Source organism: Anneissia japonica, unplaced genomic scaffold, assembly GCF_011630105.1.
Source record: "Anneissia japonica isolate Jap-2015-1 unplaced genomic scaffold, ASM1163010v1 scaffold6788_len1366326_cov149, whole genome shotgun sequence".
Taxonomy (NCBI): domain Eukaryota; kingdom Metazoa; phylum Echinodermata; class Crinoidea; order Comatulida; family Comatulidae; genus Anneissia; species Anneissia japonica.
The window spans coordinates 1,143,670-1,157,646 of NW_022692324.1; the positions used below are offsets into that span (position 1 = coordinate 1,143,670).

Sequence of the window (13,977 nt, forward strand, 5' to 3'; positions counted from 1 at the left end):
AGGCTCAAGTTATTCTTCCCACGCAACACTTTAATTACTTTATACAATACTCTTATTCTCCCTTATTTGCAATATTATAACTTAATATGGGCCTGTGACTATTCTTCGAACCTGGATAGATTACTTAAGCTACAAAAACGTGTTGTCAGAATAATTGATTTAGCTTCATTTGCATCGCCTTCGGAATCTCTGTTTAAAAAACTAAATATATTAAAAATTATGGATCTAAACAAACTACAAGTTGCGTGTTTTATGTTTCAATACATAAAAGGCCAACTCCCAACCTCTATATTAGCTTTATTTCATGATTATAAACCTATACACAGTTATTGCTTAAAAAATTTAAACTCACTTTACGTTCCTTTTGTAAGACTAACCAAAAGCCAATTTTTTATTTCTGTATACGGACCGAAATTATGGAATGATACTCATGTTAAGTTCAAAAATTGCCATAGTACCCACACTTTTAGAAAGCAGATGAAGAAATATTATTTAGAAATGTACCAATCTTAACTTTATTTAAATATTTTATTTCATTTTATATATGTATGTGTATGTGTATGTGTATGTATATGTATATATGTATGATATTCAAACATATATACATGTACATTTGTTAAATAGCTTCAGGGTAGCCTACGATGTTCCATCATGTCCTTATCTAAACACTGCATATGTACCTTTGATGATTTATATTGTATGTATATACATATATGTGTGCATAAGTGTGTATATGTTGATTTGTGTGTGTGTGTGTGCATGTGTGTATGTGTGTATGTATATGTGTGTTCGTGTGTGTGTATTTACATGAATGTATGGGGGTGTATGTGTGTGTATGTAAGTGTGTGTATGTGTATGTATGTATGTATGTACGTGTGTGTATGTATATGTGTATGTATATGTATATGTATATATGTATATTTGTATATAAAATGTAGGTCTACCTGATATGCGTTTATTATTAGTTTTCACTTTTTGTTTTGTCGGGGTCAAATTGAGACAAGCTTTGCTTCTATTTTTTATCCTAATTAATTAATTTTAATGTTGTCCACTTTATTTATCACTTGATGTATTTATTAATTAATTGAATAAATGTTAATTGAATAAATGTTAAAAAATAAATATATAAATAAATCAGCTTTGGATACTTCTAATCTTTTTGGACTTAAGACATTTGCTAAGCTGAGATTGATAAATCCCGGGCCTGGAGTTCAGCTCACACACAGTGTCTACTACCTGTTTAGCTGACTGAGCTAAGCTGCTCTCATAAAATATTTGAGGAAATAGTACCTCTAGATGGCTGGAAAAGACCTTCTTATAGTAGATATTATCATTATGTTCTCTAGCTGTACATAGTTCTTTTGTTAAAACCTGGGTGATTTCAGTATGCAGAATGTTGAGAGATCTTCTCGACTTATATGAATACATTGCAATCCAACCTCCCCTTAACATATCTGGGCGAACTTGTCCCCCTTCCCCCTGTGATTCTGCACCATTGGAACCTTGTTCCTCCTTAGCTTGCCTTTCTGTGTTGGAAGTAATAAAATTATGTCATTTATTAATATTATACAATGTAGAGTTTAAAAACGGGAATTGACCCAGAATATTATATATTTCTAGTTCCAATTTAGCAGGACTATTGTGATAGTCTCGGATGATTCTGACATACTGTACCTACAGATACTACGAATGGAAGTCTTGTATTTGTATAATATATGATTTAAAATAGCTCTTGTAGAAAAAGAAGAAAATAATTGTAGGCTTATCTGAATCTGACACACAGCATCTATGTAGCATACCAAGCTTGTATTTAATTTATTTTGTTTTCTGGAATTCATGTACTGACGTGTATGTACTGTACTATCTTGAAAAGAAACCTGCTATCTTGAAAAGAAGCCCATGGGCTTCTTTTTGATGCTAAGTTTGCAATCTAAAGAGAGCGGCTTCAATTCGAGATGGGCTTCATCCCGAGATTAAGCCCACTCAGCTTCAATTCGAGGTTTTGCAGTATACTACTAGGTTCCTACTCTTACAAAAGGAGTTCAGGATGTTTTAATTTTGTATAGGTATTAGGATGAGTGTGCTCAACCTAAATTATCTAGACAGTATAAGGGACTGTTGATTTTTTTTTATACTTTTTAACGTTTGAAAAATCAATGCTGGTGCCAACAACCATTCGCGGGAGTGCACCTCATACTGTGTGATAGGTGTATGCTACTCTTTCCTGGCTATTTTCCTGATATTCTGTCACTTGTGTATGTTTCCCTGGAAAACGCCATGGAAAAATAGCCAAAGAATAAGTAGCCTGCTCTAATATGTCAAAACTATAGTGCACCCCATGGTTCCTTTGACTTACTACATTATATTGTTATAAGAAATAAAGTAATGTTCAGTTTGTCGAAACTAGAGTGGACCCCATACATGGCTACATAAAGAGAGTGACGCTGACCCAAGTACGGCTCATGTAATTAAAATTTTTCTGGTTCTTAAACACCAATGTTCTTTTGTCTGTCATATTTTTTTACTTCTTGTGGAGGGATGCCATGAGCGTTTTCTTTAAATGGATACCGGCGCTTTAAAAGTTTTCATGATTATTATAATTATTGTTATAAGAATTTTAGTAATGTTTTCAGTTTATTTTCTGTGGTCTACCTGCTTTTTGATTAAAGTTTATATTTTCTTTATTGTTTAGGAAAGGACTCTGGTTTGAAAGTGGTACAGTTCTTCCCTGAGTCTGGTATGTATTATAAAACTTCACCTGTTGCATTCTATTTATTAATTGTTTTTAATATACTTTAAGGCACATTAGAGCCAATGAATGTCAATAGAAAGTATAATACTGTCTGAATAAAGTAGTCTGATAAAAGGAACCAGCAAAGATAGAGTCAGGGACATATGTTCCAAAATTAATTACCCAATGTTATTTTTTTATAAAAACATGATGTAATCTTTTTTTTTTTTTTTTTTTGAATCTACCATTTTCTTGTTGGTGTTTGCATTCTTGCCTTTCTTAGTTTTTTCAGGTCCATGGTTTTTCCTTGTGTTTTTGTGTATTCCTACAGTACTGCATGTCACACAAACATAAATAAAGTTCTATATTACAGTATCTCTAAAAAAATATTAAATAATACAAGGGAACTTCATAAATGTTACTCTGAAATGAATTGATTAGTTTTTAAGTAACTTTCTTTTAATTATTGGAATTATTTTAAAAAATATGGTTTCAAGAATCATCAGTCATATTAGCAAACATTATTTTCACCAAGTTTTCTCTACCTACATTTTTTTCCCCAAAGATTTATTAATGGTTATGTGAATTTCATGTTATTTAACTTGGATTGAATAGGAAGGTATCGCCTTAAACATTTATAACTTTAAACTTGTGACTGTAAAACTCTATCAATTATTTGTTTTCTTAAGGTAATATGGGAAGAGTTTTACCTGAATATCTTAGTAATTGGACGACTAACAAAGTAACTAAAGGTAAGTCACTGGAATCATGTTCAAAATAGTTTTAGTAATAGTTAGTATAGATTTCAGCAAAAAAAAAATTAAAAAAAACATTCCTTCATCATTATTATTAATATCTGCTTATTAAAGTTGTAGTTGTTATCTTTTAATCTTTGTCAGAGGGTGTTGATGTGATTCCTGACGCCTTTTTAAAATCTGCTGCATTTGATCAAGCCACTGAACAAGTCGTTTTGAAACTCAGCAATGGACAAAAGGTAAACAAGTCAATGAACAGGTTGAGGTATGAAGCTATAGACAAGGGAGACTTATCTTACCTTGAGCCCCTACTCGATCTCAAGCAATGATGATCTCAAATGTAAATACAATTTTTGGCCTGATACCAAACTTCTGCTCTAAAAAGTTAGAAGTTTCAGAAAAAAAAAATGTATTTATATTTTTATTTCATATACCGCTGCCATAAAATTTTCCAAAAATAAACTGTTTTCCTTACAAATAGATATATTTGTAAAGCATGTATTAATCCTATAATTAAATTTACATTACAATGTCACATTCTTTATATGATAGCATCTCGAGCAAAGGTCTACACACTGACATTTTTTTGTTTATCAATACCATTTTATTTCTATTTTCTCTTCCGCTTTGATGCTTTTGGTCAAGCCATTTTGCAAAATGAAAAATAATATTTATTTTATGTTTGAAAAAATCTAAAATTTATTTTTGCCCCAGAACTGGAACACTGTAAAGCCCTTTGCTGACTGTCAAATTATATATGAGTAAAATATGCAACATGCCTTAATATGGTCATAATGACATGACATTATCACCATATATAGGTATAGCATGATTATATACGGGCATACTCATGTAGGCTATATAATTTGATAGTTTTTATCCCAAAAAATTTGAGAACATTGACATGGTCTTAAATAGCGGGAGAACGGTGCGATGATGTGCGGTTCTTCTGCTATAGTCCTTTCATTTTGCTTCCTTTCCTTAGTTCGTTAGCATAGAATCTTTAGTTGGATTTTCTTATCCTTTTTTATTAATTTATATTAGCGCATTGAGACTTCGGTGTAATGCGCTATAGTAAATCCCACTACATTACATTACATTACAGAGCCTAATGTAAAAATTTCTGAGCCATAATGCCCTTATCGTGCTAATTCCTAATTTTGTTTAGGTTTCTACTGACCATGTGGTTGTTGCTGTCGGTTTAGAGCCAAACGTAGATCTTTCAAAGTCAGCAGGCCTAGAGATTGACGATGTTCACGGTGGTTACCGCGTCAATGCGGAACTTGAGGCAAGAAGCAACGTATGGGCTGTGAGTATCCTATAACTATGTCTTAATAAGCTAAAATGTGACCAGGAAGACCGTTGCAAATAACCTCAACTGGACAGCTAGGTGTCTTGAAATGGGAATGCAGGGACTGATGGTGGGGGGGGGGGAGACAAAGGTGAAGTGGGGGACTCAATAATTAAGTGAGTTGTGCTAGCTTGCAAAACAAAGTGATATTTAAAGTAATTTTTGTTGACTTGATAGTCACCTGCCATAACTACATCCCTGATTAATAAAACATTTTAATAAATTTTTTTTTTTTTCTAGGCTGGTGATGCTGCCTGTTTTTATGACATTAAGCTAGGCAGAAGGAGGGTTGAGCACCATGACCATGCTGTGGTCAGCGGTAGACTCGCTGGCGAGAACATGACTGGGGCCAACAAGGCCTACTGGCATCAATCTATGTTCTGGTGAGCGCTCGTAAATTGATTGGATTTGATATGAAACACCACATTTCGGTTTTTGTTTGTTTCTTTTCGTTCATAGAATAGGCCAGCTAGATGATGACATAATTTGAGCATCTGTGAACCTTAGGCCGGGCACTAACTGCGTCGGACAACGATCGGCCAACGAATGTAACTCCACCTGTTAATCCTGTTAGCATAAGAGGACACGACAACGTCTGCTCAATGTCAGTAGCAGTCTAAACGGGTCGTCATAAAAACAATCCGTTTCGCGCGTATCATGGTGTAGCGTTCTCCATAGAATCGTGTCGGCCGACGAGCATCAGGTGCAGAGAGTACCTGGCGTAAATCTGACAAACGGCTACTTGCCAGGTGTCTCAAATTGCAAGAAAACAATGCATTGGTGATGGTTCCTCTGCTGTAGTCTGTTGATTTCATAGAGACCATTACCAAGGATTACCCATGGAAATCCAGGAGGGTCCTTTTGCACTCTATATTGGGCACACTGAGAGACAATCACCTACTCTTTTCCAAAGGTTGTAGCACTTTTTTTTTATGTGCACTTGGGCTATATTGACTGCAGAAAGATGATGCGCTATTGTAAACTTGCGTTTCAGCGTTCCACCCGATACAATAAAAGCAGCAATGGGAACTCAACCAGGCACCAACGACAAACATAAAAATCTCCACGATTCATCGCACACACAGTGGCGGCCTCCTGTTTAACTGATTGAACAATTACATAATTGATGTTAATTGGCGAGACAGTTTATAGCAATGTGCGCTATGTAAATAGTTTAATAATAATAATTATTATTATTTTTATTATTTGTATTAACTAAGCTAAAGTGATTAAAATATTGAATATGATTTATTTCATTGTTTTCAATAGGAGTGACCTTGGCCCAGATGTAGGGTACGAGGCTATTGGAATTGTGGATTCTAGTTTACCAACAGTTGGAGTTTTTGCCAAAGCCACAGATAAAGACACCCCTAAGGCAGTAGTGGAGGAGACCGGAGAGGGTATTAGGTCAGAGACTGAACAGGTAAGAAATTCATTAAGTGCACTTTAATTTTCTCCTTCCTAATAATTCAGTTGATTGTACACTTGTGTCAATGTGTTTTGTTTTTATCAATAAAAAAAATTATAATACAGTATGTGGATAGTAATAAGTACTTTGGTACAGATAATTTTTTTTTCGAAGCAGTTCCACTCACTCAATTCACAGGGGTCTTCTGGAACTATAGGAGTCTCCCGGAAATTGGACAGATTCCCACAAGCAAGCAAGAGTCTCCTGGAAAATAACCTATATCCCGCAAATTCAAATTATTTGCACGTTTCACTGCTTTATTATCAATTGTCTCACAGAAGTCATTGCCAATGTGTATCACAATGTGCAGCCAAAAAAATTAAATGTTATGAAATCACATTAACCAGATGAGTGGTGAATTCAAGAGGGAAGTCCCCTCCCCCAAATTTGTTCAAATTTTTTTATTTAAAGTGAGAGAAAAAGAAAATCATATTCAAATTTTAGTCGGATATTGCCATTTCTGGTCATCTAGAGGTGCCATTATCTTAAATTTTCTTTTACCGCAGCCAAAAACATGGTGGGGGCTGAGGTCCTATAGACCCTACAACTGTGAAGGACCCTCCATGCCCCCACCCCTACTGGCACTGACCCTGCTCCCTTAATCGACTTCTTCCAGGGGCCCCTGAATTAATCACTCCCTCATTCACTTTTATTTTGAATATATATGTGTAATACAGTATGTATTTAGGTACATAAAATGTTATTGTATTATTCTACAGTGGAACTAGTGAGAAAGTCATGAATAAGACTTTCAATTTTCTACCTGTTCAATCCATCATTCAATATACTCACTTATTTCTTTTTACTCCTTCACTTGATTGATTGATTGATTGAATTTGAACTTACTTTCACTCATTGAATTCTTCATAGTTTTATTCACCTTTTATTCTGATGTTTTCAGCCTCCCCATTCACTCCCTCCAACTGTAGATACTCACTCCTCCACTCATATTCATCCATGCATGCACATCCACTCATTTGCATATACTCACTTGTACACTAGTGTCTACACTCACACCGTCCTATATTTAGCAACTCTGACCCTTAATTCTCCACTGATTCACTCTTCTCTGATTTGCTTCTTCACTCATTCACCTGGAAGTTGATGGTTAATAACTTGCAATCTGTAATTTAATTTTAGGTTGCAGACATTAAATCTAGTGAGGTGGTTAAACCTAAGCTCTCTGCCCCTAATTATGAAGAAGACTATGGCAAAGGTGTAGTATTTTATGTGAAGAATAAGACAGTTGTTGGCCTAGTATTATGGAATGTATTCAATAAAATGCCTCTGGCTCGTAAGGTTAGTATTGCTTTGCATTTACTCTTTTAATGGGTGGAAGCAGTTGTATTGGGTCAACATTTTAGCACTAACTACAGGTTGTTTGGAAAAAGAAAGCAGGCCTACTTCGTTTTGTTACAGGCTTGTTTTTAGATCAAGTTGTTGTGCTGGTAAAACTGACCTACAAATTCTTTTGCATTAGCCGTAGACTTATTCACTCTACTTCTGGTAGTGTGTCTCAAAATTTTAATTCTAGCATCATTATCTGTCTTATCATCCTTCTGCCTGCGTGGGCAAACGACACCAGGGTAAGAAGATATTAATGTGCACATATGGGCCTAGCACAGCTACAGCACATGCAGGGACTCGTCATAAAATAGCTATTTATAAAGTAAGAAAGAAGGATGATCGAATCGATCCTACACGAGGACCGGGAGTTATGAAGACGCTGTTTGCATCTGAAATAAATGTAAACAATAGGACCATTGACTTTAACCTTGCGTTTCAATATAATTTTAATTTTGTAGTGGATTCAAATATGGTAGTAGTTTATTTACAACTTTAAACTGGGGATAAGAAGCTCCAGCAATATGGGCTTTAGTGGCTCAGAAAGAATTTAATTATTTTTTATTTACATCGTTCCTTTGGGTTTTTCTTTTTCAGATTATCAAGGAAGAAAAGGAGTATGATGACTTAAATGAATTAGCCAAGCTTTTCGACCTCCATAAGGATTAGATGTTATGCAATCACTGATGTTGTTATTAAATAGTTAATTATGCGTGCCAATTTACTTTTAGTTTTTGTTGCATTTCTGGTTAAAACAATTATATTTATCAGGTCTTATGTATTTTTCCTATATAATTTGCAGTTCTACATGATTTCATATCTTTAAGGGTCCCATATTCGGTTTTTTGCATGTTTCGACATTAAATTTCATGAGCCTCTGCTCTGTCGCGGGTGAATTGAGTGCATCAAAAGCCTTTTTTCTCAGCGCTATTAATATTTAATATGGGCTCATGGTTCCAGTACATATCAAGTCAACAAAGTAATACTTTACTGAAATACATCTTTATAACAACTACATACAATTCAAAATCATAGATTTGTCCATTACTGTATTAATTTGTGCTTCTCTTTTATTTCAATTTTTGTTTTTAAAGACTCTTTTTCGGAGTTTTTAATATTATGTAATAAGGGAGTGACTTGTTTTGCTGATGTCTCATTTAAACAATGCTATTGTATATGTCAGTACAATTGTATTAAAAATAGGCTTCCAGTGGGAGCGCGTGTCTACTGCCAATGCACGAGTTTACGGGTAGTAGTAAATCACGTCATTTCACACATCACAAATGTGACATAATGTCAACTCACGCTCGTAATGTCAACTTTACACTTCCGGATTGACCAGGATAGCAATCCGGAAAAATGAATTCTAATAAATGACATTTGGGAGTTGGATCAATGCAATCAAATATATTTGTGTCCCACCATTTCCAAAATATATTTTGTATTCAGCTCAATTATGAAGGAATGCATGATTTGCAATGTACTACTTCATGATACACAATTCAATTAATATAATAAGATTCTATTCTATTTAAATTTCTTGTACAACATCTTAATTGTTTCGAAATAAATTTAAATTACATTATCAGAAGTTATATTTTAAGAGAGTTTGTGAGAAAAGAACAATTAAATATTGTGTGATGATGAGTTAAAGTTGTTTGACTTTGTTATTTTATATAGTGCAGTGATGGTGGGTGCCAAGACCTGCCCGACGGAGGGGCTAAAGGCCCCGACGGGGTGGGGGGCTAGTGGAGCGAATCGAGTCTCACTTGGCTGGAGTCGACGGATATTTAACGAATTATGGCGAATTTTCATTACTTATTTGACAGGCATGGAAATAACAAGAAACAGAGAGTATGCAATGTACCCATCTAATTTATTTTCAAATCCTCATTCTTGAAAGTGAAATTCTACATTTTGGAAATTTTGCATGAAATCTGCTGTCAACCACGCTGTCAAGGTCGAGGTTGTTTCCCCTCACGATGTTTTCCAAGCATCATGAGGCTATCCAAACGAGCATTTGTCATAACAGAACGCAAATTATTTTTAATTAGTCTCATTGAACTATTATTATTAATATTTATTATCATCATTATTATTATTATTATTATTGTGATGAAATATTAACACAAATAGTTAATTGAAAGTAAATAGTTTACTTTATTTGTTTATTCCCCGGCAAAATTTACTCGTCTTCCATGACCGGGGGTGGGGGGGCGGTAGCCCCCTCTGGCGCCACCACTGACTTAGTGCAGCTATCGCACAACTATTCATCTTATGTTAATGGCTCTGAATAATTTGATGTGTTATAAGTCCGGCCATAAACGCTTTTTTAATGTTTCAAATTTTATTCTGACCGTTTATAGAGAATAATAGTATTTAAAAAAAAATTCTATCACCATCTAAATTATCTACAGAGTCTATAACATTATAACGATTTTGATCGTCTTTTTCTACTAATATACCATATATTGTGTTAATTTTATACTGAAGTCTAATTTATAACCACTTACAGGTGTACCTCCAATTAATCACCACATTTGGGACCGGCCGGGGTTTCCATGTTCCTCAGCAGCTTTAGTCTCTAATTACAATAATCAAGATAAAAGACATTTATTAATTTGGGACCACCGAGAGGTGGTCTTTAATTTGAGGTAGTCTTTAATTGGAGGGGTCTTTAATTAGAGGTAGACATGTATTTAAACGAGCTGCTTTAATTTGACTATAATATACCACTCTCAATAGCAATAAGCTGTTATAGGTTGGTCAACTATATTTTATAACTTCTAAAAACAAGCAACACAAATAATTATAGCAATGTGAAAAAATTATACGAAACAGTTGAATTACGTCAAAGAATGAATTATGAATTAATATGCTAATTTTTACAGACAAAATCTAAAATTTCCAAAACAGACAGTATCTAAAAGAAAGAGAAGGGGCCCGAAAATAAAAATAGCTACTTACAGCGTGGTATGTACTACCAAACACATGGTAGAAATACCTAGTTAACGTCTATGAAGGCATTAAAAACTACACCGCGTTACCCAGACCACTTTTCCTGTCTGTAACCATAGCGATACTAATTAACGCGAGCCCATAAATCCAATTCCAACGAAGGCCGTTCCATTATTTTTAATTAGTCTCATTGAACTATTATTATTAATATTTATTATCATCATTATTATTATTATTATTGTGATGAAAAATTAACACAAATAGTTTAATGAAAGTAAATAGTTTACTTTATTTGTTTATTCCCCGGCAAAATTTACTCGTCTACCAGGACCGGGGGTGGGGGGGCTGTAGCCCCCTCTGGCGCCACCACTGACTTAGTGCAGCTATCGCACAACTATTCATCTTATGTTAATGGCTCTGAATAATTTGATGTGTTATAAGTCTGGCCATAAACGCCTTTTTAATGTTTCAAATTTTATTCTGACTGTTTATAGAGAATAATAGTATTTAAAAATAAATTCACCATCTAAATTATCTACAGAGTCTATAACATTATAACGATTTTGATCGTCTTTTTCTAGTAATATACCATATATTGTGTTAATTTTATACTGAAGTCTAATTTATAACCACTTACAGGTGTTCCTCCAATTAATCACCATATTTGGGACCGGCCGGGGTTTCCATGTTCCTCAGCAGCTTTAGTCTCTAATTACAATAATCAAGATAAAAGACATTTATTAATTTGGGACCACAGAGAGGTGGTCTTTAATTGGAGGTAGTCTTTAATTACAGGTAAACATAATTATTTTAAAGGAGCTGCTTTAATTTGACTATAATATACCACCCTCAATAGCAATAAGTTGGTCACCTATATTTTATAACTTCTAAAAACAAGCAACACAAATAATTATAACAATGTGAAAAAATTATACGAAACAGTTGAATTACGTCAAAGAATGAATTTATATGCCAATTCTTACAGACAAAATCTAAAATGTCCAAAACAGACAGTATCTAAAAGGAAGAGGAGGAGGTGCGATTACAATTTGCAAATTACAGTACTTTGGAAATCCATAGATTTATTGTGCAGTAAACAGTAAAGTTTATGTTTTTAAATGTATTTAAAATACATATTCCAGTCCCACATAGAATCACCATTTTCGTCTGCTTCTTTTGCTTTTTGCATTTCATGAGACTTTATGGCAACAAAGCATTTCACAAAGTCTTCGCCAAATGCATCCCTGATGACTACGTCCTGCAGAAATGCTTCGACGGCCTCTTGCATGGATGTTGGTATTGTTTGTGTTTTGTCAGGAACATTGTGCAACAGGTACGCGGATCCAGTGACGTCGGCAGGAAGGGAAAGCTTCCGTCTGATTCCATCTATTCCAGCGGCAATCGTGGCTGATAGAATTAAATACGGATTTGATCCGGCACTCCCCATACGATTTTCAATGTAAGAACCGCATTCACCGTTGATCTTCACACGAACTGCACATGTCCGGTTGTCAAAACCCCAAGTTCCATTTGTTGGTGCGTACGTAAATGGTTTGTACCGTTTCCTACAGTTGATGGTGGGACCCATAAACAGGCTAAGAGTTGGAGCATGATGTAAAATACCAGCTATCCAATATTTAGCAACGTTTGATAGTTTGTCTGGAGACTGCCCATCAAATGTAAGAGGAATGTTACCTTCCACATCCCACAAAGAGTGGCAAAAGTGGCAGGAAGATCCATTTTTGTCCGGATACGGTTTGCTCATAAAGGAAGCCATTAAGCCGTGTTGCATGGCGATCTCTTTGACCGCGCCTTTGTACGTGAAGGCTGTGTCTGCGGCTTTGATTCCAAATGATGGCTTGTACGTGGTTTCAAACTGACCAGGACCAACTTCAGTTTCCATGCATTCGATATCGATTCCTACTTTAGGCAAATCTTCTCCAAGCTGATGAATGAAGCCAGCGCCTTCGTACAATCGGATAGTTGATTGCACATTTGAATCATTTATAAGAGGTTTCTTTGTGTCTTTGTTGACAACGTAAAACTCATGCTCGTGAGCTGAGAGCAGACTGTAACCCATCTTCTTGAGTTCTGTTAGTTGTTGCCTAGCAAGAAATCGAGGGCTGGCTGATACATCTTTACCTTCAATTAATGGCTCTATTAAGACTCGTGCAGTATATTTCCACCAAGGAATGACTTTGAACGTATCCAAGACAGGAAACATGACCGCGTCACTGAAAATCAACTCTTCGTTATAACCGGTACCGGCTAGGAAATTTGATAACGAATCTGCTCCTAAATAACCACCGTAGAAATTTATGCCATTCTCTGATTTTGATTTGAAATGTCGAGCCGGAATCAACTTCGACCGAGAAATTCCGAACATGTCTACCGCTTCAAATCGGACAAAAGAAAATTACATTGTAAGAAAACATGCAGCACATAGATGTGAAGGCTTAGTATCATATTTCTATTGAAATTTAGTGGAGCGGTTGGCGCAACGATTAATTGCTTGGACTCCCAACTTTAAGGTCGGGGGTTCGACAAACTTAAGTGTTAGCGCTCCTATGGGCATTTGCTGAAAATACTGATTTGTTAGAAAAAAATATTAATAAAAAAAAATAATAATAATAATAGAAACGGGCCGCTGGGTTATGTTCAGCTTCAACTTTTACATTGTCATATTCTCTTTCGAGGTTTACCAAACACAGTTAGATTTCTCTTCCCCCATGCTGTTAATATTCTGAAGAAACTAATTTATTTTTCCAATTTTTTTGAAAGCAAAACTCTTTTGAATTTTGATCAGTTCAGATGGCCAAGCAATATTACCTGGTGTAAGTTTACTATTTTTGTCTTCCCATCCATATAACATTTGTTTTTTCTTTGTTTAATCTCAGACCTGAGGCGTCGCCAAACTGTTCAGTTACTGTTATGCTTCTGATAATACCTTCCTTATTAACCAATGACTATAAGTGCTCATTTTCTAAAAAAAAAAAAAAAATGGGAAAAAAAAAACAAAAAAAAAAACCGTAAAAAACGCCTTATGTCGTCTTGCGAAATAATTTCTCGATTGTGGAATGATGTGTTAACTGGTTTAACAATTTAAATAAACTGTTAAGATAACCTATATGGAAGTGTGTTTTGGTATATATGAACTTAAATATTATTTTTTTAAAATATATTTTTACTTTTTGCCAAAAGATATATTTACAGGTGCAAGATCTAAGAAATACAATTAAATTTCAATATCTTAAAAATGGATCTACTGAACTGAAACGTGTGGAAATAACATTGCTAGAAACAGACAAATACACAAAAAATGGGAGCCGCTACTAAATAAAGCAATTTAAAGACGGATCAATCGGTTTGG

The 13,977-nt window shown here is 34.8% G+C and overlaps 2 protein-coding genes across 2 annotated transcripts in view; one reads left to right on the forward strand and one right to left on the reverse strand.

Annotated features, from left to right (window-relative positions):
* Nucleotides 1-9,296, forward strand: part of LOC117100234 (apoptosis-inducing factor 1, mitochondrial-like) — a 43,344-nt gene extending 34,048 nt beyond the window's left edge. The window contains exons 9-16 of the mRNA XM_033239835.1: nt 2,693-2,737; nt 3,421-3,483; nt 3,631-3,725; nt 4,655-4,795; nt 5,078-5,220; nt 6,107-6,260; nt 7,446-7,604; nt 8,247-9,296. Of these exons, the coding sequence (XP_033095726.1) occupies nt 2,693-2,737; nt 3,421-3,483; nt 3,631-3,725; nt 4,655-4,795; nt 5,078-5,220; nt 6,107-6,260; nt 7,446-7,604; nt 8,247-8,318 (872 nt within the window). The 3' untranslated portion in view covers nt 8,319-9,296. The remainder of the gene's footprint in view (nt 1-2,692; nt 2,738-3,420; nt 3,484-3,630; nt 3,726-4,654; nt 4,796-5,077; nt 5,221-6,106; nt 6,261-7,445; nt 7,605-8,246) is intronic.
* A 1,680-nt stretch (nt 9,297-10,976) lies between these two features.
* Nucleotides 10,977-13,017, reverse strand: LOC117100246 (lengsin-like; the record flags this gene model as incomplete). The annotated part of the gene is made up of 1 exon (XM_033239847.1): nt 10,977-13,017. A coding segment is annotated over one exon (1,296 nt), but the record flags the coding sequence as incomplete, so codon positions are not given.
* Nucleotides 13,018-13,977: the final 960 nt, after the last annotated feature.